General features: G+C 41.7%; 2 protein-coding genes across 2 annotated transcripts; one reads left to right on the plus strand and one right to left on the minus strand.

The window, feature by feature from the left end:
* Nucleotides 1-90: 90 nt before the first annotated feature.
* Nucleotides 91-2,981, minus strand: smim22 (small integral membrane protein 22). Its single transcript, XM_066642994.1, has 4 exons — nucleotides 2,918-2,981; nucleotides 1,510-1,670; nucleotides 1,284-1,351; nucleotides 91-919 (listed from the first exon to the last, which is right to left on the minus strand). The coding sequence occupies exons 2-4, from the start codon at nucleotides 1,637-1,639 to the stop codon at nucleotides 872-874; spliced, it is 246 nt and encodes an 81-aa protein (XP_066499091.1). The 5' UTR covers nucleotides 1,640-1,670; nucleotides 2,918-2,981; the 3' UTR covers nucleotides 91-871.
* A 1,886-nt stretch (nucleotides 2,982-4,867) lies between these two features.
* On the plus strand, nucleotides 4,868-15,673 carry cog1 (component of oligomeric golgi complex 1). Its single transcript, XM_066642949.1, has 15 exons — nucleotides 4,868-5,270; nucleotides 5,861-6,105; nucleotides 6,906-7,087; nucleotides 7,889-8,059; nucleotides 8,820-8,976; nucleotides 9,529-9,739; nucleotides 10,180-10,392; nucleotides 10,704-11,285; nucleotides 11,515-11,661; nucleotides 11,884-12,045; nucleotides 12,207-12,331; nucleotides 12,447-12,555; nucleotides 13,361-13,470; nucleotides 13,691-13,772; nucleotides 15,325-15,673. Exons 1-15 carry the CDS (start codon nucleotides 4,962-4,964, stop codon nucleotides 15,460-15,462), a joined length of 2,943 nt encoding a protein of 980 aa, XP_066499046.1. The 5' UTR covers nucleotides 4,868-4,961; the 3' UTR covers nucleotides 15,463-15,673.
* Nucleotides 15,674-16,122: the final 449 nt, after the last annotated feature.

The following is a 16,122-nucleotide window of genomic DNA, read 5'->3' on the forward strand; positions in this document are numbered from 1 at the left end:
CAGAGTTGATATAAAATTAAATCTCATACCATTCACTTCCTTTAAAAGTTCATGTTTATTTGTGATGCTGCTTTTTTTGAGATACAAGGTTTTGTCCTAAAGATTTAATCAATATTTTAAATATTAATTTAATTATTATTCATTATTATTATTATTTTATAGTAAAAAGCATGAACAACTTTTTAAAACAAAGTTATGGCCGATTATTATATTAAATCATAAATAATCCTGAGGGATCCATTATATTTGTTTACATAAGTGCTTTTTGTATGAATTAAAAGTCCCTAATCTAAATCAACAGTTCTAAGCTCTCTAAATATTTACCTTTCCTATAAAGTACAGTGTGAAAATATTGATTTACTAAAGTGGAGGAGGACGTGAGCAATGTTTGCTCTCATTTTTCCTGAAAAACAATGTTTACCTTCAAACAGTCAAACAATATCCATCAAAGTGGTTATTTATTAATTGTACATTTCTTTCTATAAAGTGCAGCATAAATGAAATGAATGAAACTGCTCTGTCATCCCTAAAATAACAAGAAAATTCTCCATAGAACAGGTCCCCCACATGTGGGTGGCCATGTTTAAAATGGGTTTAGTGCAGAATCTCTGGAAAAAGGCATCTAGTTGTCAGTATAATGTCAGTTTTAAATTTTATGTGAAATAGTGCAGAAACTGGCTGACTGTTCCTTTAAGACTTTACTGTTTACATTCAGTCTCCTTCTGTTCCCTCTACACTCTTCCCAATATTCCAGTTCTAACATGTCACATTATAAACAGGTTTAATAACAGGTGTGTGATTGGTATATAGCACTGAAACGGATTTGACTTGGACTTGTTCCAAATCCCGATCCTAATCCAGATTCTGATTTTTATGGCTCCAGTGCCAAGTTGTCCATCCCCACTTTATGTCTTCTGGGCTGTAAAGATGGAAAATAGTTTAGTGATTTTAATTATTATTTTCAAATTCATCCATTCACTCATCTTCTGCACACACTTCTTCCTGTTCAGGGTGGATTTACACAGTGGATTTACCTGGAATCATTGGGCACAAGGCAGGTACACACATGGAACTCACACTCACCCAGTCACTCACTCTCTCTCTCTCTCTCTCTCTCTCTCACACACACACACACACTTTTGCGCTGTGGGAGGAATGTGGAGCTCCCAGGGGAAACTCACACAGAGAGAACATACTCTGCCTCATAACAGATTGGTGTGCTGCCCCGGACAGGACAAACAGCAACAGAAAAAAAGTTATTTACACTGTGTTAATTTAAATACCTTTTCGTCACAGCAGCAGCAGCAGCAGCAGCGAATAATCACCAGAATCACCAGCAGCAGCACCATCCCTGAGAACCACAACAACACAGCCTTTCAGCCTTTAATTCACACACACATAGATAATTCACACAGTCTGTGGGGTCTTTATTTCTCTTTATTTCAGTCTGTGGGATCTATATTTCTATTTCCTGTAGTCTGTCTTGTGTATCTACTCAGAATAACTTGCCAATGAAGATGAAGAAGATGGCGAAGGCGGCTATGTCCCAGTCTGTCTGGAACAGCTGCTTGGACTCGAGTCGGGACACGACGTCATTAAACTGGTTCTGAAATTCCTGCTGCACACTGTCCTGAGCCATCGCTGTGTTGTCCACTGATTCTCTACGAGTCCTGCAGAGGTCAGAGTCTCAGAGTTAATTTTACAATGGTTTACAATTTCAGGATCATTTTTAATTCTGTTTTAAAGTGAGTAGCTCTTTCAAAGTCGACTGCAATGTACACTCATCAGCCACAACATTAAAGACAACTTCTCCTTTCTTCACTCATTGTCTATTCTCTCAGCTCCACTGACCACACAAGAGCACTCTGTAGTGCTACAGTTACAGACTTTAGTCCCTTTGTCACTCCGCATCCATTGTTAGCCCCCTGCAAACCTGTTCTTCAATGTTCTCAAACAGTGTCTAACAAAGTGAAGAGTGAGTGGACACAGAGTTTGAAAACTCCAGCAGCACTGATGTGTCTGATCCAGTCATACCAGCATGATACATACTAACACACCACCACCACATCAGTGTAACTGCAGTGCTCTGTGGGGGTCCTGACCATTGAAGAACAGGGTAAATTTGGCGGAGCAACAAAGGAAATATAGTCTGTAATTGTAAAACTCTGAAGTTTCCTTTGTGGTCAGTGGAGCTGTGAGAATGGACAGTGAGTGGAGAAACGAACAGGTGGCTGTAATATTATGGCTGAAACATAGATATAAATAAATATGTTAAATGTTTATTTTATTCTTTTCTTTCATTTATTAATTTAGAAAAAATACCCACAAAAGCTAAGGAACACTACAAAAAAAATCACAGTGTGCACTTTGTAGACGGTCCCTGACTAAGTCGTCATTAACCCGCCTTTCAACTAAAACTCTCCCAACAAAGAAATATGTTTTTAATCATTTTTTCTGATTATTTTCTTTCTTTGAATTTTTAGGTGTTTTTGTTAGGAAATATATATATATATATATATATATATATATATATATATATATATATATATATATATATATCAAAATGCTAAAGTAAAAACTTGGTTTAGATTAATTCCACTTACGGATACGAGGCTGAGTTTAAGGAACAAGGGTTGGATTAAAAAATTCAAAATAATCAAAAACAAAATAACATATTAACACACCAGCTGAAGAGTTCTAATTCAGATTAAAATATATCACCCTGGTTTTATTGTGTGTTTAATTGTGACGGTTTAGATTTTAATAAACTGAAACTAAAAATAAACATATCACACCTTAAAGAGCCACACGGATAAACACAAGTCTGTTATAAACAAAATGTTCATCCTATTTCAATAACTATGTGTTTAAACCTGGTAAAGTGTTGGTAGAGACACAGAAACATAAGCTCACTCACCTGCGCTCGGTGTTTACTCTTATTTCCGTGTTACCTGCGCGCACCTGTGGCGCAGAAGCGCAGTTTTGAGGTTCGCCAGCAGGAGGCTTCACTGTGATTACTATCATATTTACTTATACGTTATTTTTGTGTTTCGTTCCCTCTGATTTCTGCTAAATAATTTGGTTAATTCATTATCACAGACTTTCATAATGATTAAAACCTTATTATAACTAATTCACTTTTTTTGTAACTGCTTCATCCTTTTCAGAAACACCTGCACAGTTTCAGACACACCCAGCCACGCTCACACTCACACCAGTGGACACTTCTGAATAGCCAATCTACCTACAAAATGACCAAAATTTTCCATTTTACATAAAATTACTTTAAAATCAGTTTGAAATTAAGTTTGCAATTTTACATATTTGATAACTGGAGTTGTTAATAAACATTTTTTTTATGTTGTTTCGTTCTTGGACTTTTTAATTCGATTTTTTTTAATGTCTCCACCTGAATTCCCACTCCAAATACATTTGTATTTGGATTGTGTGTGACACCCACGCACATGGAAAACACAACCAACAGACAGTGATCCACAGATAGTGACAGTGACACTTCATGTCGCCCCACTGTGCCACACGCTTATAACCTCAGTAGGAGGAATAGGCGGAGATGGTTAATTGTGCATGTGTGTTGTATAATAGCTGTAGTGTAGATTTCATAGTTGTGACTGTCCAATAAAAACTTTCAATGGAAGTCAGTGTAAAAAGATGTTATTCCAAGGAGGTTTGGAACATTTTTATAAGCCCTTACATCATAGTATTATTTGATAGCAAGGAGACGGCAGACCACTATTGGCCCACTGAGGGCAAAATTAGAGGTCCACTAGTGTTTTGCACAGCATTTTCTGGGCGGACCACTGGTGATTAAACAGAATTTTAGACAAAATGCCACATTTTAGCACTTTTCCATTCACAGTCCAATTTACATTTTTTCCTTCATTAGGTTCTTTTGTTATCCTTTAAACATAAGATTAGTAAATCATTTTAATTCAGCACAGTGTCAACATTTTTAGCATAATTTTATATCAGGCTCATACTCATTATTATTATATCTCTCATAGCTGTTGGTAATATTTGTAATAGTTTGTTTTCCCGAATAAAACTTTGTGAATATAATCTCTGTTTGAGATTAAAAATTAGTTCTATCCTGTACACAGGACAGTAATCTGAGTGGTCTAATCGTGGACCAGCAGTGGTCTACAGTCAGTGGTGTGCCGATGTCTGGATCGTCTCTCCTGCAGGGGGCGCTGTCGTGTTTCTTCAGACTATTTTCTGTGACCTGTGGCCTGTGTTGACGTGGAGCTGACGTCTATTGTTATTTGTACTCCACCCGTTGTTAGACAGGCTCCGCCCAAGCCACGCCCCCTGTGCTCTGATTGGCTGGAGGTTTGTCCCCAATGTTTTAAAGCACAGGGTCCTCAATAAAGGGAGGGACTCCACAAATTAATTTTTCTCAGTTCAGTCCTATAACTTAAGCCTAAAGCTGAGGACTGTCCAATAGAAATGTCCCTCAGCTCTTTTCCTATTGGATAGGCATGACATTGGGTTTAGGTTATCTGGTTAAAAGTTTTAATCCTGCTTTGTGAAACTCTCTAGGATTTCTTGGTTTAGCCAGATAAATGAAGCTTATTGAACAGTCCTCACTTCCAAGATCAAGATATCTGGCTAATTCCTTAATCCTGCTTTGTGAAACCCCAAGATTATTGAAATAATAAAAATCAATAAAATACACACGTATTGGTATAAAATCATATTCTATAGAATAAGAAAAAAAATGGCTTTTCACCGTTAGATACCACCAACAACACGATTAAAGAAGAAAAAGGAGTAAAAACACGGAAGCAAACTACCCAATCAGAGACTGCAGTGGGCGGGACTGTCCTGAAAACGGGTGTGGAAAATCCACCAGTCCAGCCCCGGTCTCCGCCTGTTTCCGTGTCTACGGATCTCCGGGCTCTGCGCCGTTTCTGATCCGGATTCTAGTCTCGGTTCTCAGCACCATGGCCTCGGTCCCGGCACAGTCGCTGCGGGTGTCGGATATCGCGGACCCGGTTGTGCTGTTCGAGCGCTACGGGGTGGAGGAGATCCGCGGCGTGGAGCGGCGTGTACGGGCGGAGATCGAGCAGAAGCGCGAGGAGCTGCGGCAGACGGTGGGGGAGCGATACCGTGAGCTCATTCACGCGGCGGACGCCATCGCAGAGATGCGGCAGAACTGCGACGGAGCCCTGAGCTCCATCCACAGCATGGAACTGTACTGCCAACAGCTCAAACACAACCGAAACACCCAGCAGAACTACGGTAAACTACAGGTAAACTACCGCTCACACTACAAGTAAACTACTGCTCAAACACCTATCAGAACTACGGGCAAACTACTACTCAAACACCTATCAGAACTATGGGTAAACTACCGCTCAAACACCCAGCAGAACTACTGATCAAACACCTCACATAACTACAACAAACTAACTAACTACAGGTATACTACCACTAACACTACAGGTAAACTACCACTCACACTACAGGTAAACTACTGCTCAAACACCCAGAAGAACTACCCAGCAGAAGTACGACAAACTACAGATGAACAACTGTAAAAACACCCAGCACAATGATGACAAACTATGGGTAAACTACTGCTCAAAAACCCAGTAGAACTATGTCAAACTGCAGGTAAACAACTGTACAAACACCCAGCAGAATGATGGCAAACTACAGATAAACTACCACTCACATTATAGGTAAACTAACCCCCAATCACCCAGCAGAAAAACAGCTAAACTACTGCTCAGACTACAGGTAAACTACCACTCAAACACCCAGCAGAATGACAGTAAACTACTGTGTTAACAACCAGCAAAAATATGGAAAACTACAAGTAAACTGTTGTGCTCCTCAGGACCAGAAGCAGTGGAAGGAGAAGTTCTACACCATCGCGTCTCAGATCAAGCTGCTGCTGGAAATCCCGGAGCGGATCTGGAGTTCCATAGAGAGCTCCCAGTATCTCCAGGCCACACAGCTGTATCTGCTCTGCTGCCACCTCCACTCCCAGCTGCAGCTGGATGCCGGGAGCCCACACTACAGCCCCGTGCTCGCCCACTTCCCCATCTTAGTGCGGCAGGTTGCCGCTGCCGGACACTTCAGGTACTAAACAAATGACAGAGTGAGGGTTTGGTTCAGTTTAGTAACTGCCCTTTTAATTTATGCGGATGGAAAGCACCTTCTTCACAGCAGAGTGGGGTTCGACGCCTGGCTCTGGTGTTCTGTCGACTTAGGCTACTATAGTGTACTTTTTAAGTAGAGGCACCTAAATAAAGCAGTAGGTGAATATTTGTAAATATATTCAACAGAAGATACGCACAGTCTAAATCTCTGTATGAAGGTAAATTGTTTTATAATTTATATTGTTATATTGTCATATATATCAAATATTAAAATATTCTAGATAAATTGAACATGAATAAAATAAACCTAGAACAGAGAAAAGCAGATAAGCATAGCAAGGGACTAAAGTCTGAGCCAAGCTGAGTAGAGTAGGTACCATGCATTTTAAAACGTCATACTGTGCTAAGCCCTGCCATCACAAGCACAGTGCTAGTCTGCACAGGTTTGTCTTGTATAGCCAGTATAGTACGTCCACCTGTGTGTGAGCAGCTTCATGCATGTGGTCCTCGCCTCCCACCCTGGGTGCCACTGAGTGGGTGCTAGATAACATGTGGTTAGCAATGAGTGCATAGCGATAATCCAAGTCGCAGTAATCAATTGTTAAGGGGGCAACATGTGTTATTGTTTGGTGCGAACACAGCGTCCAGGAGGAGTGGTCACATCTGAGGGAACAGTCAGTTAAAGAGAGTTTGGCTCAGGTCTGCCCCCATCTGGGCAGGTGTGAAAGCCTCTGTAGAGCGAGGGCTGCAGTTTTATAACTCCACCTCCCGTTTCTGCAGGTCCACGATCCTGTTGGACAGTAGGTCAGTCCTGCGGGGACGAGCTGTGTCTGACCAGGCCATCGCAGAGGCTCTGGTGTCCACCATGCTCCTGGAGGACAGCTCTCCCAGAAAAGCCTTGGCTGACTTTCTGCTCGCCAGAAAAGCCTCGATTCAACAGCTTCTCAACCAGCCCCAACACGGTGCGCTCAGCATTTATCAATCTTTATTAATATTCAGCAGCAATAAACATCAAATATCCTATAAAAATCTTTATTAATATTAGCATTATTAGTCTATATAAATATTCAGTAACAAAATCATAATGTTATTAATCATTATTAATGTATAGCATTATTACACAGCATTAATATTCACTAGCAATAATCAACATTAATATGCTGTTAATATTCAGTGTTATTGCATATAATTATATATATTAGATAGCATTATTACTATTCAGAATTAATATTAATTTATGCATGATTATGCAATATAAATATTAATAATTAACATTCAGCAGTAATAAACAAGGTCAACATTCTTCATTAAAACTTCTTATTCATATTTAAATTCAACATTAATCTCTATTTATATTCACCATTACCATTATTACTAAAATAGATGTGGAATATTTATAATTAACATTAATATTTATTATAATTATTATCTGCATTAATATCTAATGTTAATATTAGCATTAAATGAACACTACGTAATATTTTTACCTTAAAATTACAGCTTCAAAATCATTGTGATTCTCTCCTGAGCTATAATAAGGAGAATAAAGACTCTTTTTTTTGCTGTTTTTGCTACTCTGGGCTCAGCACTGCAGAAAGTGCACAATATAACTTTTGGAGGGAGGGTAGGGAGAGGGCGTGGTGGGGTTTGCTGCTGGAAACAATCTGATTGGCTTGAGGGGTCTGTTGATGTGTGTATGGACTGAATCTACAGCTCTGTGCTTTAAATCACTGTTCTGTAAGGTACTGTGTGTGTTTGTGCAGGAGCTGGTATTAAAGCACAGGTCTGCTCGCTGGTGGAGCTGCTGGTGACCACACTGTATCAGGCGTACGCCGTGTTTTACCTTCCTCCGGACGGGCATAGTGCGGAGCCTGGGCTGAGCTGTGGGTTACTCTTCACCACGCTGGAAAATGTCACCTCAACATCGTCCGCCAGTATGGAAAACAGCCTTTCACACAGACAGAGCTTTTAAAAATCTTTTAAAATCACTTCACTTAAATTATTTATTTAATAAATATTATAATCAGCTCTAATTATATTTTAGAAATTAAGCTTCAAAAAGTAAAATAGTTTCCTATTGTACGCTTCTGTATTTACTGTATCATGTTAGGCAAATTAAACAATCTTGTTGAATATTTTCATCAAGAATCTAGTTGTTTCATAAAAAATTGGCTTCTAATAGAGAACAGACTTCTCTCTGATATTTACTGTCAGTGTTTGAAAATGGTCCTCTTCCTTCTCCTACTTCTGCCTTTTCTCCTCCTCTTCCTTCACCTCTTCCTCTCCCTCCTACTTTTTCTTCTGCTCTTTCTCCTCATCCTCCTACTACTTCTGCTTTTTCTCCTCCTCTTCCTCCTCCTCCCCCTCCTCATACTTATTCTGCTTTTTCTCCTCCTCTTCTGCCTCCTACTTCTTCTTCTGCTTTTTCTCTTCCTCCTCCCCCTAACCATCCTACTACTACTTCTTCAGCTTTTCCTCCTCCTCCCCAATGCTAAGAGTGTAGAGTGTAATGCAGGTTCTGATGGTGTTTCTTTAAGGTGGTGTAGACTGTAATTGCTGTGTGATGGTGTTTGTTTAAGGTTGAGTGCAGTGTGATGAGGTTCTGATGGTATTTAATGTGGTCTAGGGTAAGGTGTACCTTCTCTCTGGTAGTAATAATGTTTCTTGCTTGTGTTTGTTTCACGTGTGCTGCAGCTAAAGGACGGAAGGTGCTGCAGGGAGAGGGCAGTGCAGGGAGCTGGTTTAAATATCTTCCTCGGTCAGTAACAGAGTTCCAGCCGATTCTCCGGACTCTCGCCCAGCCGATACACAGTGACCAGCTCAGAGATACACTGCAGCAGTGGATCGACACGTTAGTGCACATTTACTCTACATTTTTAATAAAAACACCCTGAGACCTAAAGAGAGATTCCTTTTATGTTCAGTGTTTGTGTTAAACTCTCTGAGGCTTTCGTGTTAAAGGGCAGCTCCACCCATTTTTCAGAAAAGCTGCAGGGTCAAATGATTGAAATGATGTTGAGGTGGATTCAGTGTGAGCATGCTCAGTTCTATAAAATGTACGGAGTCTGAAAAATTGACCATGATCTTGAAACAGTTTATCTGTGTGTTACAGCGGTAAGGAGGTTATCATTGCTGTCCAGTGAAAATCATGTATCTCATATTTATTTTATTACATCATTTGAACACAGCAGCTGTCCTTCACACTGTGAAAATGTAATTATTAATGGACCAATAGAAATGCTCCAAAATATATATTTACAATGACTTCCATTGGAAGTTAAGTAAGTTTTTGTCCTTCTCCTATAAAGTTAATACATGTTTTATTGGACAGTGATGATATCCACACTGGAGTGGGTGTTCTGATGGTGTTTGTTTATTTATGGAGTTTATCTGTGTCTCACAGCTGTAAGGAGGATATACGCGCTGGAGTGGGTGGTCTGCTGGTGTATGTGAAGACCCTAAAGGCTCTTTCGGGGATGAGGGACTCGGTCTGGGAGCTGCTGAGCAGTGAGTCCATCAGTCTTCACTGGAACTCTGTGTGTATGAGACTCCTGGAGAAACCGCTCTGTCTGTGGGACGACTTACTGCAGCAGCTCTTCCTGCAGCGTCTACAGGTACACAACTGTAACACACACACACAGGAGACAGCACAGCTATACAGACGACACACACACACATCACACAACACTTCCACAGACTCACACAAAGCACAAAAACACACAACATCCTACAGCACAAACACACATTGCACTAACACACTTCGCTAACAAAAATTATGCTAACATGCATTATACTAAAGTTACACTAATGCATGATGCACAAACATATGACACTAATCTTCCTCTTCTGAGCACAATAATCACTGATTATGAAAGTGAGTATTTATATTTTTTTCATGTTTTCTCTGTAACATCAGACAAAGAAAGAACCAAATTCTTTTGTGGTCCCTTAGTCAATGGAATTCTGCTCCAGAGAGTGGGTCCCACATATTGGGGGATGTTTAAAATAGGTTTAGTACAGTTTCTGGAGTGTGTGTGTCTGTGTGTATGTGTAGGCAATCACTCGGGAGGGCATGGAAGGGATCTCCAGCAGTTCACGGCAGCTGCTGTCCTCAGCTCTTCGGGATCTTGAGGCTCAGAGTCGGAGCGGAGGGTTTGGTCGCGGTGCTCAGTTCGAGAGCGATGTGGCTGCATTTTTGTGGGCGGAGTCTCAGGGAGATCTGCCCAGTGATGCTGCCTGGATCAGCGTATCGCAGCGAGGCCCTCAAGTATGCTCTGATATCTATCTATATATCTCTTTCTCTCTCTGTGTTCAGTTTTAAAGCAGAGCTGGTGTATTTTATTACAGAGCAATACATTTCTGATTTTGATCTTATGGCATAGAGATATAGATATGGCTGTAGTTTTTTTGGCCATTAAAGAACAAGATGAAATGGGGCTAATGAAGTATGAAGAGCATCAGAGGGACTACAGTCTGTAGTGGACAGTGACTGTAGAAATGAGTAGCGGTAATATAATAATATAATGTTATCGCTGATGGGTGATGATCACAGTATGCCATTTGTTGTGTATTGTGCAGCTCTGTCAGGTGAAGAGTGGACTTTGCATGAAAGCCCAAGCCCTCACGCCCTGCGTCCAGACCTTCTGCTCCGCCCTCGATTCCAAGTTAAGAGTTAAACTGGAGGACCTTCAGCACTACTTACCCCCAGAAGGGTCCTCCAAAGACCAGCCTGAGCCCCCTCCGCCCTCGGGGTCCTCATCTTTCAACCGCTTCATGGACTCGGAGGTGGTGGAGGAGGCCCTGAGGGAGCACTGTGCAGCCTGTGTTAGGGACATTGTCTCCTGCGTCCGTTCTGAACTCACTGTCCTGCAGGATCCTGTCCCTCCGGGGCCAATGAGCTCCGTTCTCTTCATGGCGAGGCTCTGCCAGTCCCTCGGAGAGCTCTGTCCCAGTCTGAAACAGTGCGTTCTGGGCCGGCAGGGCAGTGCCCCAGACTTTGCAGGCTCTGGAACACCACGACTGGGCAAGAAACTCAGCAAAGGGGGTGGGGCAAAAGGGGGAGAGCTTAGTCCAGCTCAGGCAAAGTGGGCGGTGCTGAAGGAGGAGCTGATGAATTGCAGCATGGAGGCGTATCGCATCTGGAGCCGAGCCGTGTCCAAGGTCAGTTGCCAGATACAGAAATTACAAAGACTTTTGTCTCCAGAAAATCTCCAACACTCATTAGCCCGAACGTATGTGTGTGTGTCTCGATGTGAGTGTGTGTATGTCTCTTTATGCATGTTCTTTGTGTTTCTGTGTCTTTGTGTGTCTGTGTATGCATGTGTGCATGTTCTTGTGTGTATCTGTGTCTGTGTGTCTTTGTGTGTATGGGCGCGTGTGTGTGTGTTAGTCTCTGGTGGGCTGTTTTGCAAGTTCTCTCCACGCTGGTTCTGCTGGTGCTGTTCTGGCTGCTGCGACTCATTGGGACGAGCTGGAGATCCAGGAAGAGACGGAGTCAGGAAACACCATTATGTCCAAAATCCATTTACCTGCACAGGTAAACACTAATAAAAACTAAATAAAATAAAAACTCTCTTGAAGAAAAAAGACCTGTGTGTATTTTGGGGAGGGGGTGGGCTTGAAATTCATATTGTCCTTTAAATGGGTGCACTGCCGAGAATATTTGGCAACAGTTATAATGTATGGGTTTTTGCAGTTTGTTTGTTTAGTTGTAAAGATTATATTTTTATAATGTTGGCGTCTCTCTCTCTCACTTTAGCCCTCCTGGTACGTCCAGTCCCTGTTGTTTGGCCTGTGTTTGGAGGTGAACCGAGTTGGTGGTCACGCTGTACCCAAGGTCACTCTGCTGGAGTTGCTGAAAGGATGTTTGGATCAGGTTCTGGGCGAGTACCAAACACTCACAGAGCAAACGGAGTGCAAGGTTTGGACTGGACTTCTCTCTCTTTACACACTTTTAAAACACTATTCAGATCCAGCTTTATTTTCTCCTGCTTACTTTCTATTTTCTTTGTGTGTTTTTGTTTTTATTTCTTTTTCTTAATAATGTTCTGATTATCTTTCTTCTCTCTGTCTGCGTTCCAGGACGCAGCGCCCCCTATCACTCAGAACCGTGCGCTGCAGATGCTGTTTGATGTGCGCTTCCTCTCGTCGACTCTGTGCACTCGTCTGGATGAAGGGAAGAGCTCTCGGTCTCAGCAGGACCCCAGGTAAGACCATACTGCTCTATCCTGGAGGCTGATGTTTGGAGCTATAGACGTTCAGAAAGACCCCCCCCCCCTCACTTTACAATGTGTGTGAACACCTTGTTATTTATATCTGTAGGGTCCAGCAGGTCTGCGATTCTCTGGAGAGTCACATCGACCCCTTTGACCTGGATGTGTTCACTCCACACCTCAACAGTAACCTGAACCGCCTCACACAGAGGACCTCGGTAAACACACACAGGCGCACACACACATAAATCACAGGTCAAATGCTGACCGTTCCCACCACAGCTGACCTGGGACCAACACCTGACCAGCTTTCAGCTTGGAATTCAGACACTTAATTATACTTCACTCAATTTATTTCATGTTTCAACCAGCTCCCAGTTATTTTTCACACAAATTGCAAATAAACAATTTTTATTTCTATACATTTAATTTGATTAATTTTTTATCTATGATATTTAAGAATGTATTAGGAACACTGTTATAAAATAATATAAGTTTTTCACAATATAGTCATAATATATTTAGGAAAAAGACAATATTTTAAGAATAGTTATAGTTTTCTGAGAATAAAATATATTGTATTAAGAGACAAACTGTCAAAAATAAAGTGAAACATTGATGAGAATAAAGAATATTATAATTATATATAATAAAAGTCCAATGTTGATATGTGGAAATTGTTTTGGATTGGATTGGCTACTCAAAAGTATGTGTGTGTGTGTGTTCCCACCTTGTGCCTAGTGATTCCGTGTAGGCTCCGGACCCACCGCGACCCTGAACTGGATAAACTGTTACAGACAATGAATGAATTAATGAATAAATTAATATTCATTTGATTGGTTTGATGCCGTTCGTGCAACATTTTAATTATTTTTTTACATTTAGTGACATTTTTTTCCACTTGCACTTCCCAATATTGTGCACTAGGATGTGCTCCTGCTCCAGTGCTGTACTGTGAAATGGGGTGGTGATCTCCTCCCGGTGACTCCGTGTTCCTAATGAGGTGTAACGTTAATGTTGCAGGTTCTGTTGGGGCTCCTGACCGGCACCGAGAAGCAGTTTTCTCCTCGCAGCAGCAGCGTGAGCTCTCAGGAGCCATACAACATCCTTCCCCTCGCCAGCAGCCAGATCCGGTGAGGATGGGTTTACCTCTCTCTGCAGCCCAAGAATGGCATTCTCACTGTCTGTTCTCTCTGCTGCACTGACCACACAGGTCACTCTGTAGTTCTGAAGGGTTTAAAACCTGATTAAGTCTCTGCAGATAGTTTGAAGGTTTCTGGAGCCTGATTTGGTTTGTATCTCTCCAGAGTTTTCTCACAGTTTCTAAACACTTTTTTTCGTGGGGTTGTGTAGGTTTGGTCTGCTGCCGCTGAGTATGACCAACTCCAGAAAAAACAAGTCCACAACTCGAGCCTCGGACATCAGCCGACCACTGGTGAGTGAAATTTGTTTAAAGAATTTATTGGTGGTGGAATTCATTATGAGCTCCATCAGGGAAAAGCCCTGCAGAAGAATGTGATGGATCTGTTCTGTTCTGACAGTTGTACATATAATTTATATGTAACTCCTACAATCTTCACATAGTACAGTGTAAACAATGCTGACAAAGGAGCTCCTGAGTGGACAGCGGTCTAAGTGATGACCTTATGAGGAGGTCATTGGTGGGTTGACCCCTGGTGATGCCTCAGCTTCCGAGGCTGGGGGTCCTAGAGAGCACTGTTGTCGTTGCTGTCTCTGGGTTGATGGGATGGCCCCCTCTCCCCTCACCAAAAGGCCAGGCACTGGGGCCTGTTGCCTGATGTAACAGACCTTAGCAGTCGTCACTCTCCTCCAGTGGGTTGAGCTGTCCTCTTACGCTTCATTAGTGACAGTGTGAAAAAAGGAGGCAGTGGACATCATGTGTCTCGGAGGAAACGGGTGTTTGTCCTCACCCTCCTAGTGCTGGAGACAACTTTTTTGATGGGGGAGTTTAGATAACTCTGGTCTGGTGGATGATCTGGTGAAAAAAAACGGGATAAAAAAATGTAATTCATAAAAAAAAAAATAAAGCTTAGGTGGATTCTGGGAGTGAATGATGATGTCCAGCTACATGTGTTATGTCCTCCTGCTTCTACAAACCCTCCATTTGCTACTTTCCAGTATGAGCTCTGAAGCTGAGGAGAGGATTGACGGATCCGGACGCTCCCGGTGATATTTGTGTGTGTGTGTGTGTTTGCTGTGGACTTGTTTGCAGTGTTCTGATAAAGAGAGGGAGACAACAGGGAGAAAGAAAAAAAATAATGCAAAAATAATGATTTAATTAATTAATTAATGAGATGTAGAGAAGGAAAGAGAATAGAATGAAGGGACTGAGATATATCGCTGAGATGCTCAGGGGATCTGGAGGCCCTTCTGATGTATTTTTTGCTGTGGATTTATTTGCAGTGTTGGCAGGGAGGGAGAGAGATGGAGAGAAGGAGGGAGAGAAAGAGAAACAGTGCTTTTAATTAATTAATGAATTTGTTTTTGCGTTATTTGAATGCCCCGCTTGTAAACTACTCTGTGGTTTACACTGTGTGTCTAAAAGTTTGCAGACACCCTGTATAGTGAGAGTATTCACCTCTGGAAAAAATCATGAAACAATGTGGGATGCTCTGAAGCAGCTGCACGTGATCCTAAGGTCACTATCCTCAATGCCAAGTGTAGAGACTGTTTTTAAAAAATATATATACTGTGGAGCACTGGAATGCCTATTTGCAGCTGAATGCCATCAAATCCTCACTGCTCTGTTCCACTACATCTAGTGTAAACCCTCCTTGCAGAATAGAGACTGTCACTGCAGTGAAGAGAGGAACAAAATCCAGACTCAGAGGTGATGCTGGACGAGGTGTCTATAAACTTTTGGCCAGTGCCAGAATTCATGTTCATGTGTATTGACCCTGGGGCAGCGATGGTCAGTTTCCCCAGAACGGGATTTGTAAAGAGTTGTTGTTTTGTGATTATTTTAGATGGCTCCCTCATCAACGCCGGCCCCGGATGAACAGTTCCGCCCAGGAAACCTTTTCAGGCAGTTAGCCAATCAGGATGAGGAACCCGTTGGCCCCTCCCTCTTTAAACTAGGCTGGCTCTCGAGCATGGCCAAATAAAAGCAGTGTCTGTGTTTGGGTTTGATTTTATTTTGTTTTCGGGAAAATGTTTAAGGATTTTAGCACTCAAAAAGGCTGTAAACATTAATATATATATGTATAATGTATAAATATGTTTTGGGATAATAATGCTTGATACGATAATGTTTTTTTTTCTTATACTGAGAATACAGCATTAATATGTAACATTTAAACTGTGTGAATAAAGGTAGTACTTTGTTTTATTTTATTTGAAACATTTTATATTCACACTTGACTAAGTTCAGTCATGGTCAGTTATTTCCACCCTGGATGAATGAGCCCCACGAAATGGTGTCATTGTATTTATCAGTCGTCCACAACATGAAGAACACTGACTGGTGAGGTAAATAACACTTGTGATCTGCTTACAGCGCCCCTGTGTAGGAAAGAGAGGTATAACAGGCAGGGAGTGAATGGTCAGTTCTTGAAGTTGGGCCACACTTTGATGGTCATAAAGTTTTGGTCACTCCAAAACTCCACAAGGGTGTTCTGGGTGTGCAGATGTCAGTACCGACCCAAAGTGGGCACCATGACCCTGTTGTCTTTCTTTGGATATTTTTTTTCCTCCTGCTTCGGCACTCAGCTTCAAGAACTGACCATTCACTTGCCTCCTGAGATACCATGCCCCATTACAGGGGG

This window comes from Hoplias malabaricus, chromosome 13 (genome assembly GCF_029633855.1).
Source record: "Hoplias malabaricus isolate fHopMal1 chromosome 13, fHopMal1.hap1, whole genome shotgun sequence".
NCBI classification, from domain to species: Eukaryota; Metazoa; Chordata; class Actinopteri; order Characiformes; family Erythrinidae; genus Hoplias; species Hoplias malabaricus.

Excerpts from the sequence above, each read along its gene's own strand:
- smim22 (XM_066642994.1), bottom strand. The coding sequence starts at position 1,639 with ATGGCTCAGGACAGTGTGCAGCAGGAATTTCAGAACCAGTTTAATGAC. Across the intron at positions 1,352-1,509 it reads CATCTTCTTCATCTTCATTG|GGATGGTGCTGCTGCTGGTG; the intron begins GCAAGTTATTCT and ends TGTGGTTCTCAG. Across the intron at positions 920-1,283 it reads GCTGCTGCTGTGACGAAAAG|CCCAGAAGACATAAAGTGGG; the intron begins GTATTTAAATTA and ends CCATCTTTACAG.
- cog1 (XM_066642949.1), top strand. The coding sequence starts at position 4,962 with ATGGCCTCGGTCCCGGCACAGTCGCTGCGGGTGTCGGATATCGCGGAC. Across the intron at positions 8,977-9,528 it reads CTGCAGCAGTGGATCGACAC|CTGTAAGGAGGATATACGCG; the intron begins GTTAGTGCACAT and ends TGTGTCTCACAG. Across the intron at positions 12,332-12,446 it reads CGGTCTCAGCAGGACCCCAG|GGTCCAGCAGGTCTGCGATT; the intron begins GTAAGACCATAC and ends TTATATCTGTAG.